General features: G+C 40.4%; 1 protein-coding gene across 2 annotated transcripts in view; it reads left to right on the plus strand.

Moving 5' to 3' along the window:
- ANO6 (anoctamin 6) overlaps window positions 1-15,184 on the plus strand; it is a 238,900-nt gene that overhangs the window by 184,933 nt on the left and 38,783 nt on the right. For both annotated transcript variants that reach the window (XM_043446905.1, XM_043446906.1), the window contains 3 exons: window positions 2,462-2,567; window positions 6,511-6,571; window positions 14,777-14,919. In XM_043446905.1, coding sequence (XP_043302840.1) covers window positions 2,462-2,567; window positions 6,511-6,571; window positions 14,777-14,919 — 310 coding nt within the window. The remainder of the gene's footprint in view (window positions 1-2,461; window positions 2,568-6,510; window positions 6,572-14,776; window positions 14,920-15,184) is intronic.

Consider the following 15,184-nt stretch of genomic DNA (forward strand, 5'->3'; position numbering starts at 1 on the left):
AAGAAAAGCTATGACCAACATAGACAGCATATTTAAAAGCAGAGACATTACTTTGTCAACAAAGGTCCGTCTAGTCAAGGCTATGGTTTTTGCAGTAGTCATGTGTGGATGTGAGAGTTGAACTGTAAAGAAAGCTGAGTGCTGAAAAATTGATGCTTTTGAACTGTGGTGTTGGAGAAGACTCTTGAGAGTCCCTTGGACTGCAAGGAGATCCAACCAGTCCATCCTAAAGGAAATCAGTCCTGAATATTCATTGGAAGGACTGATGCTGAAGCTGAAACTCCAATACTTTGGCCACCTGATGAGAAGAACTGACTCATTGGAAAAGACCCTGATGCTGAGAAAGATTGAAGGCAGGAGGAGAAGGGGATGACAAGGATGAGATGGCTGGATGGCATCACTGACTCAATGAACATGAGTTTGAGTCAACTCCGGGAGTTGGTGATGGACAGGGAGGCCTGGCGTGCTGCAGTCCATGGGGGTCACAAGAGTCGGACGTGACTGAGCGACTGAAGTGGACTAAACTGAGGCTACCTTGGTTGTGAGAGTGTTGGTTTTAAAGGGCAACATGAAGCTGAGGTTATGGGGATAGGGATAAATAAGCCAAGTTAAAATGTGACAAAGCTCACTATTTTATGGAAAAGATTTAGTTATTTTTTCTCAAATAAACACTTCTCAGACTATTGGAAACCTTTGTTTAGTTTCCGCAGTTCTGCAGAGGTTAATTTTGACAGATTTTGTCAAGTTCTTTGCTTTGTGGAGGAGCATGTTTTCCATGATCTTTACTTAGATATTCTTGAAGTGTTTCTCATGCCCAGTTATTTTTTACTGAGTTATTTGCAGGGCTAATTCTGCAGTTCCAATCCCATTCACATAGGAGTCCATTTGCATAGCTTTTCCTAGAGTAAGCTGTGTGCAACCTGTTGTTACTAATAGTTTGCTGGATTTTTCTTATTAACTTGTTGGAGTTTTTAAAATAGTCTTATGACTAGTCCTTTGTTATTCCTGTATGTTACAAAACTTCTACCAGTCTGTGGCTTTTTTTTCCCCCTCTCTTTGGAGTGCTTTAATGAGGTTCTTACTTTTAAAAGATTTTAAATGTATTAATATTTTTCTTTATGGTTTATGCTCTTTTGTTTTTCTTTAGTAGTAGTTTCCTTTACCCCAAGGTTATCTAGATACTCTGCTGTAAGTTGGTACTGTTGCAGTTTTATTTTCCACCTGGAATTGATTTATATATGGTAGGATTTAGGGGTTCACTTTCCCCTTGTTCTGTATGGATATTCCACTGCAGCAGCCCTATTTATTCAAACATCTGTTTTTACGTTACTGGTTTGTTGGGTCGATGCTGTCCGTTATACATCAGTTTTGGTGTACGCAGAGGTCTCTTGCTGAACTCATTATTTTTCTCTCTTGCTCAGTTTTTCTTAACTTAAAGGGCTTCCCAGGTGGTTCAGTGGTAAAGAATCTGCTTGCCAATTCAGGAGATGTGGGTTTGATCCCTGGGTTGAGAAGATCCCCTGGAGAAGGAAATGGCAACCCACTCCAGTATTCTTGTCTGGAAAATCTCATGAACAGAGGTTGGTGGGCTACAGTCTGTGGGGTCACAAGAGTCAGATAGGACTTAGCGACTGAACAACAACCCCAGTAGCACCTTGTTCTTTAGGAGATGTCTTGACGGTTCTGAGGCTTTACTCTTCTATTAAATTTATAGCTCAAATAAGGGAGAAATGATGTCTTCAAGTATTGATTCTTCCAAATTATGAACATGATAATTTACCTATTTATATAGGTTCTTCACTCTTTTACAACAGTTTTATCATTTTCTCCATATAAATTTTGTACATTTTGAATTAGATTTTTGTTCCTGGGCTCTTCATATTTTTAAGTTGTTGAAAAACAGTTATAAAAAATTAAAATTCTTAACTGTGGCAGGTCTTTAGAGACACAATTTCTTTTTTGTGACCCTACATATATATATTGTATACCGATTTTGTGTCCAGCAAACTTACTAGATTCATTTATTCTCATAATTTATCTGCAAGTTTTATTGAGTTGTCCATCTAAACAATTATGTGATTTATTAGGGATAGCAGTTTTTTTCCTTGCCATTCCCCCGTCTTTGCTTTTTTGTTTCTTTTTTTGTTTGTTTGTTTGTTTTTTTACTAACTGTGTTAGCAGTGGTATCACAACATGTGAAAAGAAACAGTGATAGTGGGACATATTATCTTGTTTCTGATGTAAAGGAAATACTTTCAGCCTTTTACTATTAAGTATAATGTTTTTTATAGGTTTTATGAAGCAAGATTTTATCAGGTTAATGAAGTTCATTTCCACTCCTAGTTTTATAAGAATTTAAGTTTAGTTTTTTATCATGAATGGATGTTGGATCTTATCATTCTGATAAAGTCTTATTGATTACATTTTTAAAAATTAAACTTTATTTTTCTCTTTTCTTCAGCAAAGAAGTTTGTGATCCTGATATTGGCGGCCAGATCATAATGTGTCCTCAATGTGATAATGAGTGTCCATTCTGGTCACTCAATGTTACTTGCGAGTCCTCAAAGGTATTTTTTTCAAACATTTACAAGTAATGAAAGCTTTTTTTCCTTCTAATAATTTTAATACAACATAGTGCTTAAATTTTTTTCCTCTTGAATTTAGAAAAGTAATTTTCAGCTAAGCCTTCATTTTCAAAGATAGATATAAAATACTTGTGTTATTCCTTGTTTATAAATAATACATTGAAATTAAAAGCCTTATCAATAATCTCCTGAAAGGTCAGTGAAGAACTGTGGAATTGAAACTGCTTGAGTATTTCAAGTAATCAAAGCAGATATCTCAAACCTGACTTATCTCATAAATACTATTTAATAGGTTTACTGTTATAAGTATTTTCCTTAATTCAAGTGATAATTCAAGTGAATGGAAACCTGAAATCTGTACTTGTTTTTCCACTTTGAAAGTATGCTGAAACTCTCCTTGGAATTTTAAAGACTTTGCAGATCAGATTTAGACTGTATTTATAAAAATGCATAAGAAAGTCTTTGTCTTCAAATGGTAGCAGATACTCACTTTGTCTCTAAACATTCCCACCAAACACATCTGGTTCCCCTTACACATGCAGATAGATGGTCTTGAGCTATATGACTTCTTAAAATCCAGGAGGTTTAGCAAAAGCATAGAGACTGGAGGGAGCTTCCTGAAAGGCATGCCAGAAAGGCTAGACAGGAAGAAAGACAGTTGGCTTGCTTCAGAAGGTTTTCCTGACAACTTGGACCTTCATAGAATTCTTCCCTGTCTTGACCTCTCTGTCCCCTCATTCTGCTATGAAAGTTTAGGAATATTTCTATGATCTGCTTCTGATCTGCTGCATGTAAGTCTTACTTTAACTGAATACACAGCTAATATAGTGATGCTACTTTATAGTTTAGACTTTGCAAACTTATGCTCATACTGTATTATCACTGGACTCACAAAACTGCTGTGAAGCAGGCAGAACAGGTGTTACCTCTATTTTCCAGATTAAAACACTGAATCTGAGGGATTAAATAATTTGCTCAACCACCCGCCTAGTAACAGACAAGCCAGAAAATGACAACACCTCTGCCTTCCTTGCTATTACCTTTTTTCCTCACTGGCTGACTGTAGGACCAGGCACTTTCTGAATTGAACTCAGTTTGAAAAATTGCTCTACCACTTAATTAAGAGGATCGCAGGGTATTGTCAACACATGTATTTTTATACTTTATGAGTTAAATTAGATTTCATCACCCACTCCCCTTCAACCAACACAAGTTCTAGACTGTAAATGCCCATCATATATCAGTCAAAGTGAAAGACTTGGAGGTAGTAAGAGAGAAGCTGCCTTCCAGTACTGTTGACTCATAAAGGTCCTTAGTGTGTACCCCCAGGCCACAGGATTTAAGGTAAGTGCAAGGGATAACACCAGAGGCGAACTGTACTCCACAAAGTACAAATGGAAATTCCATTTTCCTTAGGAAATTTTCACACTCTCATGTTTTGGGGGAAGAAAGTGAATCATTCTCTTCCAGCTTCAAAAAAAAAAATATCCTTTGAGTCTTTTCAGAGTGATTTACAAAGGGAGGGAAGCATATAAAAGAATATAAGTAAAAGAATGAAATGAAAAAATAAGGTAAAAAAGAGAAGCACCTTTCCTGTTTGTTGGTTAATTCAATCATTTCTTCATTTATACATTTTATAGTCATTTCTTTCCTTTTGGAAAGCGATGGAATATTCACTAGTTGACATGTATGCCAGAATTATTAACAAATTAGAAATAGATAATCAGGATCAAGGAAATGAAGAAACAGTTATGGAAATAATCAGGATTGATACTGGTTTTGTGACTGAGCATTAAATAAAGTTCTTAGCTTTTTGGCTGGCAAGATAAAGAGGAAATATGGTTAAGTTATAATATTTAGGTCTTTGAAATGAATTGGTATATAAAAATTTGACTTTGTTCCTTTTCAGGAAGAAAGCATAGCAAATTGTCACTTTTCTAGATTCTAACTTTTCTAGATTTCTGTCCTCCACTTAAAATCATCATGCCCGCATGTATAGCTCTCTCTGCCTTCCTGCTCCACGTGACTAAAGCGGTATGCTGACTCGGGGCCACTGTTAACACGGCCAGCCTTCCCTCTCTGCCATCCTGCCAAGCGAAGCTTGGTAAGCTAAGCTTCTTACCAAGAAAACTCTTTGCTTATCTTCCCCCCTTACTTCCTGCTTCCGTGTTGCTTCTGGGGCATGTAGAGCAGAGAGGCCAACCATCTTATACTTTCAGTTCCTCGTTTCTTACCCATATGGCAAAAATGGTAACTTCCTCCAAGCCACCTAACTCTCCCTCATAGGAGCATAAGGCACATCTCTTATCTTGAGCTCAGCAGCTGCACTGAGTCTGGCATTAGCAGTAAACTTGCCTTTTCTTGCTGCTTCTTTCCCTCCCACCCCTCTGGTATTGACAGAGGTACTTCCAGTGGCTTTTTGTCAGCATAGTAGGATTTTCTCTTTCTGGAGTGGGAGGGTAGAGGCACCAGGGCAAATAGGGAGGTATCACATAGAGAGAGGTTTGCACTGATTCCTAGAAGAGAAGTTACACTGGACAGAATCTTCAATAATAACATTGTAACCCACAGAACTGTATTTCATAGGACTTTTCCTATAATAATTTTTCAATAAAGGATAAGACATGACATTATAAGAGAGCTTGAAAAAGATAGTTCAAGAGAGTCAAAGATAAAAGATTTGAAATCTGTGTTCTGTGTAATCCCAGGACAGAGTAGGTATGGAGCACTGTTCCCCAGATTGATCACTCATTTATTAATTCTGTCTTTCTTGAGCTGGATTTTTGAGAGGAGTAATTGAATGACAATTTGGGACTATTTTTTCTGCTCAGGAAATATATGTGTGATTGAGGGGCATCTAAATGATTTGGAAAAGGATATATAAGAAGATGGGTAGGTGGATATTATTTTGCAAAAATAATGTTAACTTATATTTTATTTAGATGGAAGTTTATTCATTTTGCATCAGCATAAAGGCAACCCAGAAAGAACCTTGAAAAAGTCAAGTTTTTTACTTAGAAGCAGCTTTGAATTTTCTTTAGCACTGAAAAGTTTGCTTTTTATTTATTTATTTTTAGCCTATAGCTTCCTTTTCTGGCATGTCTTCTTTACTTTTCATAAGATCTTTCATAAAGTTGATATTGTGTTTGCCACTTTTTCCACTAACTTTATAGACCTTTTAAGGAGATATAAAAATGCTCACTGATGAAAAATTGGTAGCTAATTGGAAAATTTTTCAGGAATTAATAGAGGGAGACAATTAGCAAAAATTTAAAAGTTAGTAAGCTAGTAAATAGAGTATGTAGTGTATTCATTCATGATCATTGTACCCTTTGTAATGTCAGCAAAAGCACTTTTGCATCTTTATCCTGATGAAAGCTTCTGTCAGCCATGATAGAAAAGTCATCATTGGATTTGAGGAAAACGAGCTCTGGAGGAGAGCCATCTCTAAGTAAACCCCAGTTTTGTGCTTCTCTTAACAAGAAAACCAGGAATTCGGGAACTTGCCCTCTGACCAGGGTGGGATAATAAGATGCAAATCATAAATCTCAAAGTTGTTTGGAGTTCATTGTACTTTTAGGGCCATACTCTTTCCTCAAATGCACTATGATAGTCCATAAAAAGAGGCTATTATTCAAAAGTATGTTAGAAGCTTTCAACAAAATGGAATCTTAACAGCTGTGCTTATTTCTTTATCAAGACACAGAAAGATTCCTTTGGAAAATGTAGTCTGGTAAAGGCTGTGTGCTTTCAGGAGAATGAGAAGTCTAGTCTGCAAGTATGTAGTAGATATGGTGATTGTCAAACTAGGTAACAGATTTAAAAGAAATTTCCAGACTGTAAGATATACAAAGCAGTGCATATTTGATGAATTCTAGTAGGTGAAGAACATAATTCATGTAAATGTCATTATTGTATTTTACAGAAATTGTGCATCTTTGACAGTTTTGGAACGCTAGTCTTTGCAGTATTTATGGGGGTGTGGGGTAAGTTATATTCATTTTTTTTCAGTTTCCTTTTGCCTCTTAACTGAAAAAAAGACAAACGAAAACCCTAAAATCATATAAGTACTGAACTTAGTATCTTTATACAGTTTTATATATACAGACTATCAAAGCAACCCACTTTTAGTCTCTTGGATTGCCCAAGCTTCAGCTCCCCTGGAACTCCACATTTATAATTCTTAAGGCCATTGTATCAATTACTGCATAAAAAAACTACCTCAAAATATAGTAGCTTAAAACCCACATGTATTATTTCTCATGGTTCTCTGTGTCAGGTGGGAAGTGCGCCAGGCAGGGTTGGTGTACTACGGGGCTCAACTGGGCCGCCTCGTCTTGGTCTGCATGGTTTCTCATCCTCCAAGAGCTGGACCAGCATTCTTCACGTGGCAGCTCAGGGTTCCAAAGAGAAGCAGGAAAGGAGAAGTACACACCAAGCATTTTTTAAGCCTACATTTGCATCTAGTTTGCAAATGTTCCATCAACCAAAGCATGTCGTGGTCAACCCAACAGCAATGTGAAGAGATGGGAGGACAGCTCAAGGGCTTAGGTAATACAGGGAGGTATGGTTCACTGTTGTAATAGCATCCCTAGCTGTGATCTAGCCGAATTTTCATGGGGTTGGGGTTCAGGAAAAACAGCAACATGGGGATTCCAGGTAAGCTTTCTTGTTTATATACTTCTGTATGAGTGACTAGTTAGTAAATACATGCTGCTACTCTTACCATAATAACTTTCTGTTTAATGCATAGGACAGATGTGATCCTCAAGAATATAATTTGTATATAGAAGCTTTAACACTATGTAATTATTTATCTTGAAGAGCATCATTAATGTAATGAGGCAATTATCATTTTATACAGACTTTTACATGTTTCATTGATGTAAATGTTCTACCATAGTAGGAAAAAAATGTTCATTTTCGAAGATAAATGCATTTCCAATTTCATTGTGTGAGTCTGGGGTAAAACAGTTTGGGGTATAGACAGGTGGGGGAGGAAACAGAACCAAGTCTCTTATTTTGGAGAAGACAGCCTGTCAACACATGCTACTCACATACAGGTACCGTTGTTTATAGGTGTCCCTGGCAGTATTTCTCTTTTGCAGTGGTTGTGCCTATGAAGAAGGGTCCCCAAAAGAATCACAAAATAGACAGGCCAATTACTTTGGACACTTTTAAGAGATATTAGTTGCCACTCCTGCATAAAGTAAATTGTAAGATCCAAATGTACTTAATAAGTCACATTTTCATTCAGGCATTTAGCATATTTTGGCTGGAGACCAAACAGTAGCTAATATTTGCCACATGGAAGAATAAAGATCAAGTTCATGTATTAGGATTCTCTGTACTCCTTCACTGTGAAATACACCTTTCATTTTTTTAATCCTGGTAAGAGGGTGGGTACTGAATATCTGGGCAAGGGCAGTTTTAACTAAATTGCCCAAACCTCAGTCTCAACACTAATTCATAATCTATAAAATTCAAACACATCTATTGAACTCTGTATGTTAATAGATGCTGATAGCCCTAATTAAAAGATACTTCTAAAATGAAGCAAAAATTAGTAACTTTGACAAGAAAGAAAAACTTCAAATTTCCTAACCAGCTCTGCTTTCTGTGATCATTAAACTACACCATGTTTATAGAAGTGACAGGCGTATTGAGCTGCTGATTTTATTTCATCAGATTTTAGAATGCAGAAAACATTTCAGCCCTGCTCATGGCACCATATGTGTATCTTTAAGGATATGTGTGTGTATGATGGAGTTTTTATTTTAAATGCCTTATTGCTTTTCTTGTTACCTCTGCCTGATGAGAACTACTGCTGGGAACCTCATTACAGAAAGCCTGCAATTGCAAAACTGAAGTTTTTCATATCACCATCATCATATTCCTGTAGCATCTCTTGTGCCCAGATGTATGTTGCAGAGTATTTTTCTTCTCCCTGGAAACTATAAAAGTTGAAAGTAGAAAACCTTGTATAATAAATTTTGCATAAATCATGTACTTCTTTGAAAAATATCCCCCCTTTTAGGCCAAGCCAGTCCATCTGCTCCTGCTGACTCCTAGAGTGCTAAACACCAACTACGCCCAGTGGAAGCAGAGGTTCTGAAAGCCTTCCCCCCTCCCCATTCCTTGTCGTTTCTTATCTACTTCTCTTTGATGCTCCCCACCAGCCTCTTGGCTGCGTGGCTGCCATTTTTAATTTTCACCTTTGAGTTCTAGGGTGGGCCTAGTGATTTCCAGAAAAACTCAGGCACCTAGCTCGTAAGAAGGGGGATTTCAGGAAGCCATCACCCTAACTAGCTGCACTTGGAGATCAGAAAATGACTATTACAACTGTTCATTTCAGGTCTCTGCTTCTGTGGCTGCATCCACACTAGCAAAATGATGCAACTCCTGTAACCACCTCTGTCTCCATTCAGCTGCATTTCTGATGTCAGTGACACACAGGTGCATCTGATGGGCATTTTAAAAACCACATCTGGAATCCTAGCTGCAGGAGGGTCTGAGAGATGTATTTTTGTTTAGAATTATGATTTTTAAAACTCATTCAAATATAGCTGATTTACAACATTGTGTTAATTTCTGTTGTACAGTACAGTTATTCAATTATACATAAATAGGAATTTTTCATATTTTTTCCATTATGGTTTATCACAGTATATTGAATATAGTTCCCTGTACAATACAGTATGACCTTGTTATTTATCCCGAGAAATGCATCTTCAGCCTTGTAGTGTTTCAGTTAGGAAGTAGGAATCTAGGCTAAGCAAACTCATCTGCCTTTGTGAGTGATTACAGAAGTCTGAATAGTTTCAAGACCCAGTAAAACTTGCCAGGCCTTTAGCAGCAAACTGTTAAAGCAACCAGAACGATCCCAGCTACAGAGCCTGCCTTGTCCTTAGACATTGCTGTATACAACCACCAACACTGTGTATTGGAGTCTTCCATCAGATGGATATTTTCTTTAGCTGTGTAATATCCTGATTAAGAGGACCAGCTGGTTTTGGTTCCCATGGTCCTAGGCAGCCTTCTCTGTTTTTATTCTATGTTCATTTAAGGGTCCTGTCTCTCTCAGTCAGCTAGAGCTGCCTGGTATATGGTTTGCCAGAGAACGTAAGTGCCGTGTTCCCCTCTGGAGTCCAGCCAGTTGTTTTCTTGCAGAAAGAGAGAGTACAAAAGATACAGAACAGGAAATTCCTGTCTGGCATCATGCAGTCACCCCAGGTCCCCATGCTTTCACTCTGGAGCAGGCAGCCACGTGGCCCAGGAGACTCCAAACATTGAGTGGTTATGCTGGGCTGTGGAGTCTGTCGTGGACCCTGCTGACTTCTTGGCTCTATGAAATGAGGAGCTAAGAAACTCCCACCCATTCCTGCAGCCCTCCAAGGCTTCGAGGATTTGCTACCCACTCATTATTTTTCATCAGGCCATTTCTGGCTTACACAGCAGTCCTATCACTTCCCACTCAGAATGCCTCAACTTCAGGATTTGGTAAAAACATCCATACTTATATGTTCAAGTGCAGGGAGGAAGGGGAAGGGTATCCACTGTCCTTTCCTCATAGCAACCGATTAAATTGCTTCTCTTGCTTTTTTGTGAGTTTTATTTTCATAACTCAGCTCCTGCTAATACTGCTGCTAGATTGTTACTGAGCAAATGAATGGCTTTTACGCTCCCATTCTAAAGGTGAGGAAAATGACATTCAGGCAGATGCGGCAAATCACCAGAGGTCCCAAAGACAAAAAGTAACAATCACGGAATAAGAGCTCTGTAGGCACTTTGGTTGTCGTCAGCCCTTAAATCAGTGACAAAATGCAGGGAATAGTAATAAAGTTGTAACAGACTTTTAGAAGGATGCAGAAGTATTTACTTGATATAATTACACTATCTTATCTGGCAATCTGAGAAATGGGCTAGAAAATAATGGTTCTACAACCTTGGTCCTACTTCACCTATGCAGGTACAGACCCTTCTTTCTGGATCAGGAGTAAGAAAGCCCAGCCTTACGAGATCAGTCCTAGCCATTTCATCCACCTGCCTGTAGGTGCCAAAACACAGTAGGACTTTCATGTTCTGCATCACAAACTTCTTTCAAACAGTTATGTTTGAAGATATAATTTCGTGAAAGTAAGCTGTTCTTTCAGATGAAGTGAAAAGTAATTTTCTTTACTTAGCAGAGGAAGAAAATAAGAATTTTCTTCATTGAAAATCAATAAAAATTTCAAAAATAGCTGTATTTTTCATATTTCAATTAAAGTGACAAAATTTAGAGAGATTCCATAAACACAAGGAAAGTATCCAAAGTGGCTTTAGAGAGCTTTTTTCAGGATAGCCTTATAAAGAGGCTATTAAAGGAAAGATACCATCTTCTCACCCACAGTCCCTTTCTTGAGGGTGGAAAGGGCCAGCCTGTCCCCTGGTGAGTGGTCCTGGGTCAAGTGAACCATGGGACAGGATGGTACATGTGATATTTTCTCAGTCTCTCTCTCTTGAATAAACTCCCAGCACTCAAAGGGCTGGAGCCACCACAACCTCACCCATCAACAGTTGCATCCTCCTCTCAGCTTCTCCAGGCCCTCAAGATGGGCAGAGCAGAGAGTGGTAGACAGTGGACGGTCAGGCATAGCAGGGAGCGGCTGGAGCTAGCTTGGCCCTCCAAGTAGACGATTCCATCCTTCAGGTGTCCCAGGCAGTGGCGGTCCTCCAGTTTCTGAAATGACTTCCCACAGTACATTCATTTAGCTAATGCTTACCCAGTGCCTGCTGCGTGCTAGTGTTTCAGCCACGGGCAAAACCAAATCCCTGCCCTCATGGACATCATAAACGATAAACACAGGAGCAAACAAAGGTCAGGATGTGTGAGTGCTATCCATTGTGACGTCCAGACGTGGAGATCAGTGTAGGGAATAAAGTGTGTGCCTTTTTTGCAGAGTATACACTAGCCCTGGACTGACTTCATAGCTGCAGAGTGGAAGACAGAGTGTAAAGAACTTCATGGGTGGGAGGTGTAATGCAATGATGGCAGTAGAATTCTCAAATTAAAAAGCAGGGGGTCTTCTGTTAGGTGAGGTATGTGGTGGTGTGAGCTCAGGGGTCTTTAGTAAGTGGGTGGTGGTTCTGCTTCATGTGCAGCTTGAGGAGAGTAGGCTCATTCCCCTAAGCTGGGATCTCTTTTTGGAGTATCTGCGTGTGAGGAGAGCATGGGTCAGTGGGGAGCAGGGCCAGTCAGTCACGGCTTAGTCCACAGTTACCTGGTGCCCTCAAGGCTTTTGTCCCATGGATACTTCATTTCCCCCTGGATGGGACAAGAGCGCGATGGCCGGGCAGGTTCCCGGCGGTGGAGGCATCGCTCTCTGTACGGAACATGCACCGCTGTGGATCCCTTGCACTGACTGGTCTGAGCCAGATGAGGCTATAGAGTAGCTGAGGTGTGGTACCATGCTTCCGTTCCAGCAAAGTGGTCTGTTTTTGAAGGTTGTGGTCAAGTAATCACAAATGCTGTCTTACCCACAAATGAGGAACCAACTCTTTCATTCTGAGATGGGCATGTAGAAGGAGAAAGGCCTGTCCTGAAAGCAGGAGCCTCTCTGGGGACTGGCTGAAATCGTTCTAGCTTCCCAACCACATAGGAGATGAGAATTGGCCTCCCCCACTAACTTTGTGCTCTTTGCCTCCATGGACAGCAGGATCTGTGGCAAAAAGCCAGGCTGCCACCCATATATGCTTGTGAACCTCAGGTAGTCACAGCAGTGGCATCATGAGTACCCACAGAGGCAGGGTTGGGACAGCGGGCAGTTACTAGCTTTATGTCCTGGACGAGGAGAATCAGATACTGGGCAGGCAAGCAGTGATGACCTCTCAGCAGAGTGGGTGCTGGAACAGAACCAGAGGGAGGCGGGTTATGGAGCAGGCAGCTTGGGCAGTTAGGCTTAGTTGTAAGAAGGGCTTGCGCTCTGAAGCCAAGCATGCCTTGCTTCAATACCTGACTCCTTATCTCAGGCAAGTATTTGAAGTTTTCTGTGCCTCTGTTTCCTGATGTCCAAAATGGGGATGGTACTAGCAATTGCCTCAGAGGGTCATGAGGGTCTTTATAGATGTTATGTCATTTAGCTCAGGACAGCCTGTAAGCTGGTTCCTATTTCCCCCATTTTCCATAGAGGGAAAGAGGCATTGTCACTGGTAATCAAACACCTAGTGATTGTCACAACCAGAATTCAGACTTGATTCCAATGTCCAGATTATTTCTACTCTCACTCACTGTTGCTGGAACATCAGTGAAGTCAGAACAAGCACTGCCAGGAAGTGGGTATTTTGAGCATTTCTGCTGTCCTCGCCATCGGGAAGCATTGCGTACACGTTCTTCATGGTGCATCCCGAGGTTTCCCCTGTGTGTCCATCTGCCCATGGCAGGGTCTGCAGGATTTCAAGACCGCCTCTGTTTGCCCTCTACCCAAAGGCTCCCTGTTCTCTGCAGGTTGATTCTCAACCCTGACTGCCCCATCGAGCTTTTCAAAGACAAAAAATATGTCAGACCAATGAAATCAGAACCTTGAGGGTGGTGCCCAGGCTCAAAACATTTTAAGAGTTCTCAGTGCTTCTCATGCAGCCAGGGTGAGAACTGCCCCTCCATGGTCCATGCAGAGCTCATCCACTCATACCCCATTTATCACTGGAAACAGGACAAATTCTCTGCTCTGTCTGGGTCTTTCTCCTGAGTTCTAGACTTTTATCTGCCTACCAGACATCTCTCCTGGGGCCCATGGGCAGCTGATCAGAACCGAATCAGTTGTCTTCTCTCTCAGACTTGCTCCTTTTCCTGCCCTTCTTATTTCAGGGAATGACACTAGAATTCAGGACACTGCCAAAGCCAGAAACCTAGCAAGCATCCCTGATCTTCCCCTTTCATCACACCTGCGTCCAATCTGTCTACCTGCTAAAATGCCATCTTCTCTTACCTGCTAGCTGAAGCATCCTGGACCTGCCCTTGGGTCTAGCTGCCTCTACTCCCTCTTGACCGCCTTTGATGTCTCTTCCATCTTTAAGGCACACAGAGTCCATTGTGATATTCCCCTGCCATCTATCCACCTGGCGGCCCCACCCGTCTCACCACACCCTGGGCTCAGTTCCAGACTATTTGAACTTCCTGGAAAGTAGTGCTCTGTGCCTCTTTAGCATCTTGCCTTTGCACACACAGCTCCCTGGGGGAAATGGCCTTAACATTCTACCTTCACCTGATCAACTCTGTGGCATCTCAGAACTCACCCCCAGAGGCCCCCTTCTCCGGAACAGCCTTGTTATCAATCCACTGTGACTCTGCGCCCAGACCACCCAGCACTTATCTAGATCACAGCCCTCTTAAAAGTCCACTGTAACTAGCACTTCACTGTCTTTCCTATACAGTTAGGAGCTCCTTGAAGCAGAGACCGTATCTTTTTTTCTCTTTATTCTCAGCACTCAGTAGAGACTCAGAAATATTTGTGGGTATAACTGGTTATTCCAGAATTTCTGTGTAGAAAGGGCTAATGGGTAACAGTCTGATTGGAGGAAGTGCCTAGGGGATTTACCCTGAAACCATATTTTCAATGAACACGTAATGTTGTTTCTGTCTAATATCTGAAGTGGCAGGTCTTGAAAAATAATAAAGATTTCTAAAAATTATTTTACTCATACTTTATACAAGTTTGAAAAATATATTTCCACATTTAAGAATATTATTTTAATTGGGGTGACTTAGGCAGTAGAAAATAAAGATTTGGGGACCACTAAAGCATTCTCATCCCCCAGGCCCTTTGGAGGGAATGAGGGAGAGGGATGCAAGGGGAAGCAGACTAAAAGATGGGCCATGGACTGCTTTGAATTATTATAGTTGCCTGTGTTTTTTATTGGCAGTAATGTGCTAGTAGCAGATGCTTTAGTGGTAGACACGATCACATGCCTTCTGACCATCACACTATACCCTTCCCATGGGCTATAGCCTGGTTTCACAAGTTGGATACATTATCAACATTTTCCTTAAAAACAAACACTTTTCTCTTTTAAGTATTAGTGTCATCTATAATTAAAATTGGATTTTATTGACCATGTACAAAAGTGTTGTGAGTAATTAATATTATTCAGTACAGATTTCTGAAGCATCACTGATCCTTGAAGATCCACATAATGTTCTTCTTTCTCTTTGTTAGTAACCTTGTTTTTGGAGTTTTGGAAGCGGCGCCAGGCAGAACTTGAGTATGAATGGGACACTGTTGAGTTACAGCAGGAAGAACAACCCCGACCAGAATATGAGGCACAGTGTACTCATGTGGTGATAAATGAGATCACTCAGGTAAAGAGGATGTCGTCTACATGCAATTCAGTCTACATACTGCTGGGGTCCTCAGACTTGGTTGCACACTGGAGTCACTAAGGAGCTTATAAAATGTTGATGCTGAGCTTCTGTCTATGTGTGCTTATGGTACTCAGTGGAATAGGGTGCATTCTGGCACAAAATTTTTTTTAAAGCTTCTTTGGTGATTTTTAATGTACAGCCAAAGTGAAGGAGCACTATTTAGAATAGTGGACACAGGAGACAACCGTGGTCCTTTCTTTCT

Source organism: Cervus canadensis, chromosome 25 (genome assembly GCF_019320065.1).
Source record: "Cervus canadensis isolate Bull #8, Minnesota chromosome 25, ASM1932006v1, whole genome shotgun sequence".
NCBI classification, from domain to species: Eukaryota; Metazoa; Chordata; class Mammalia; order Artiodactyla; family Cervidae; genus Cervus; species Cervus canadensis.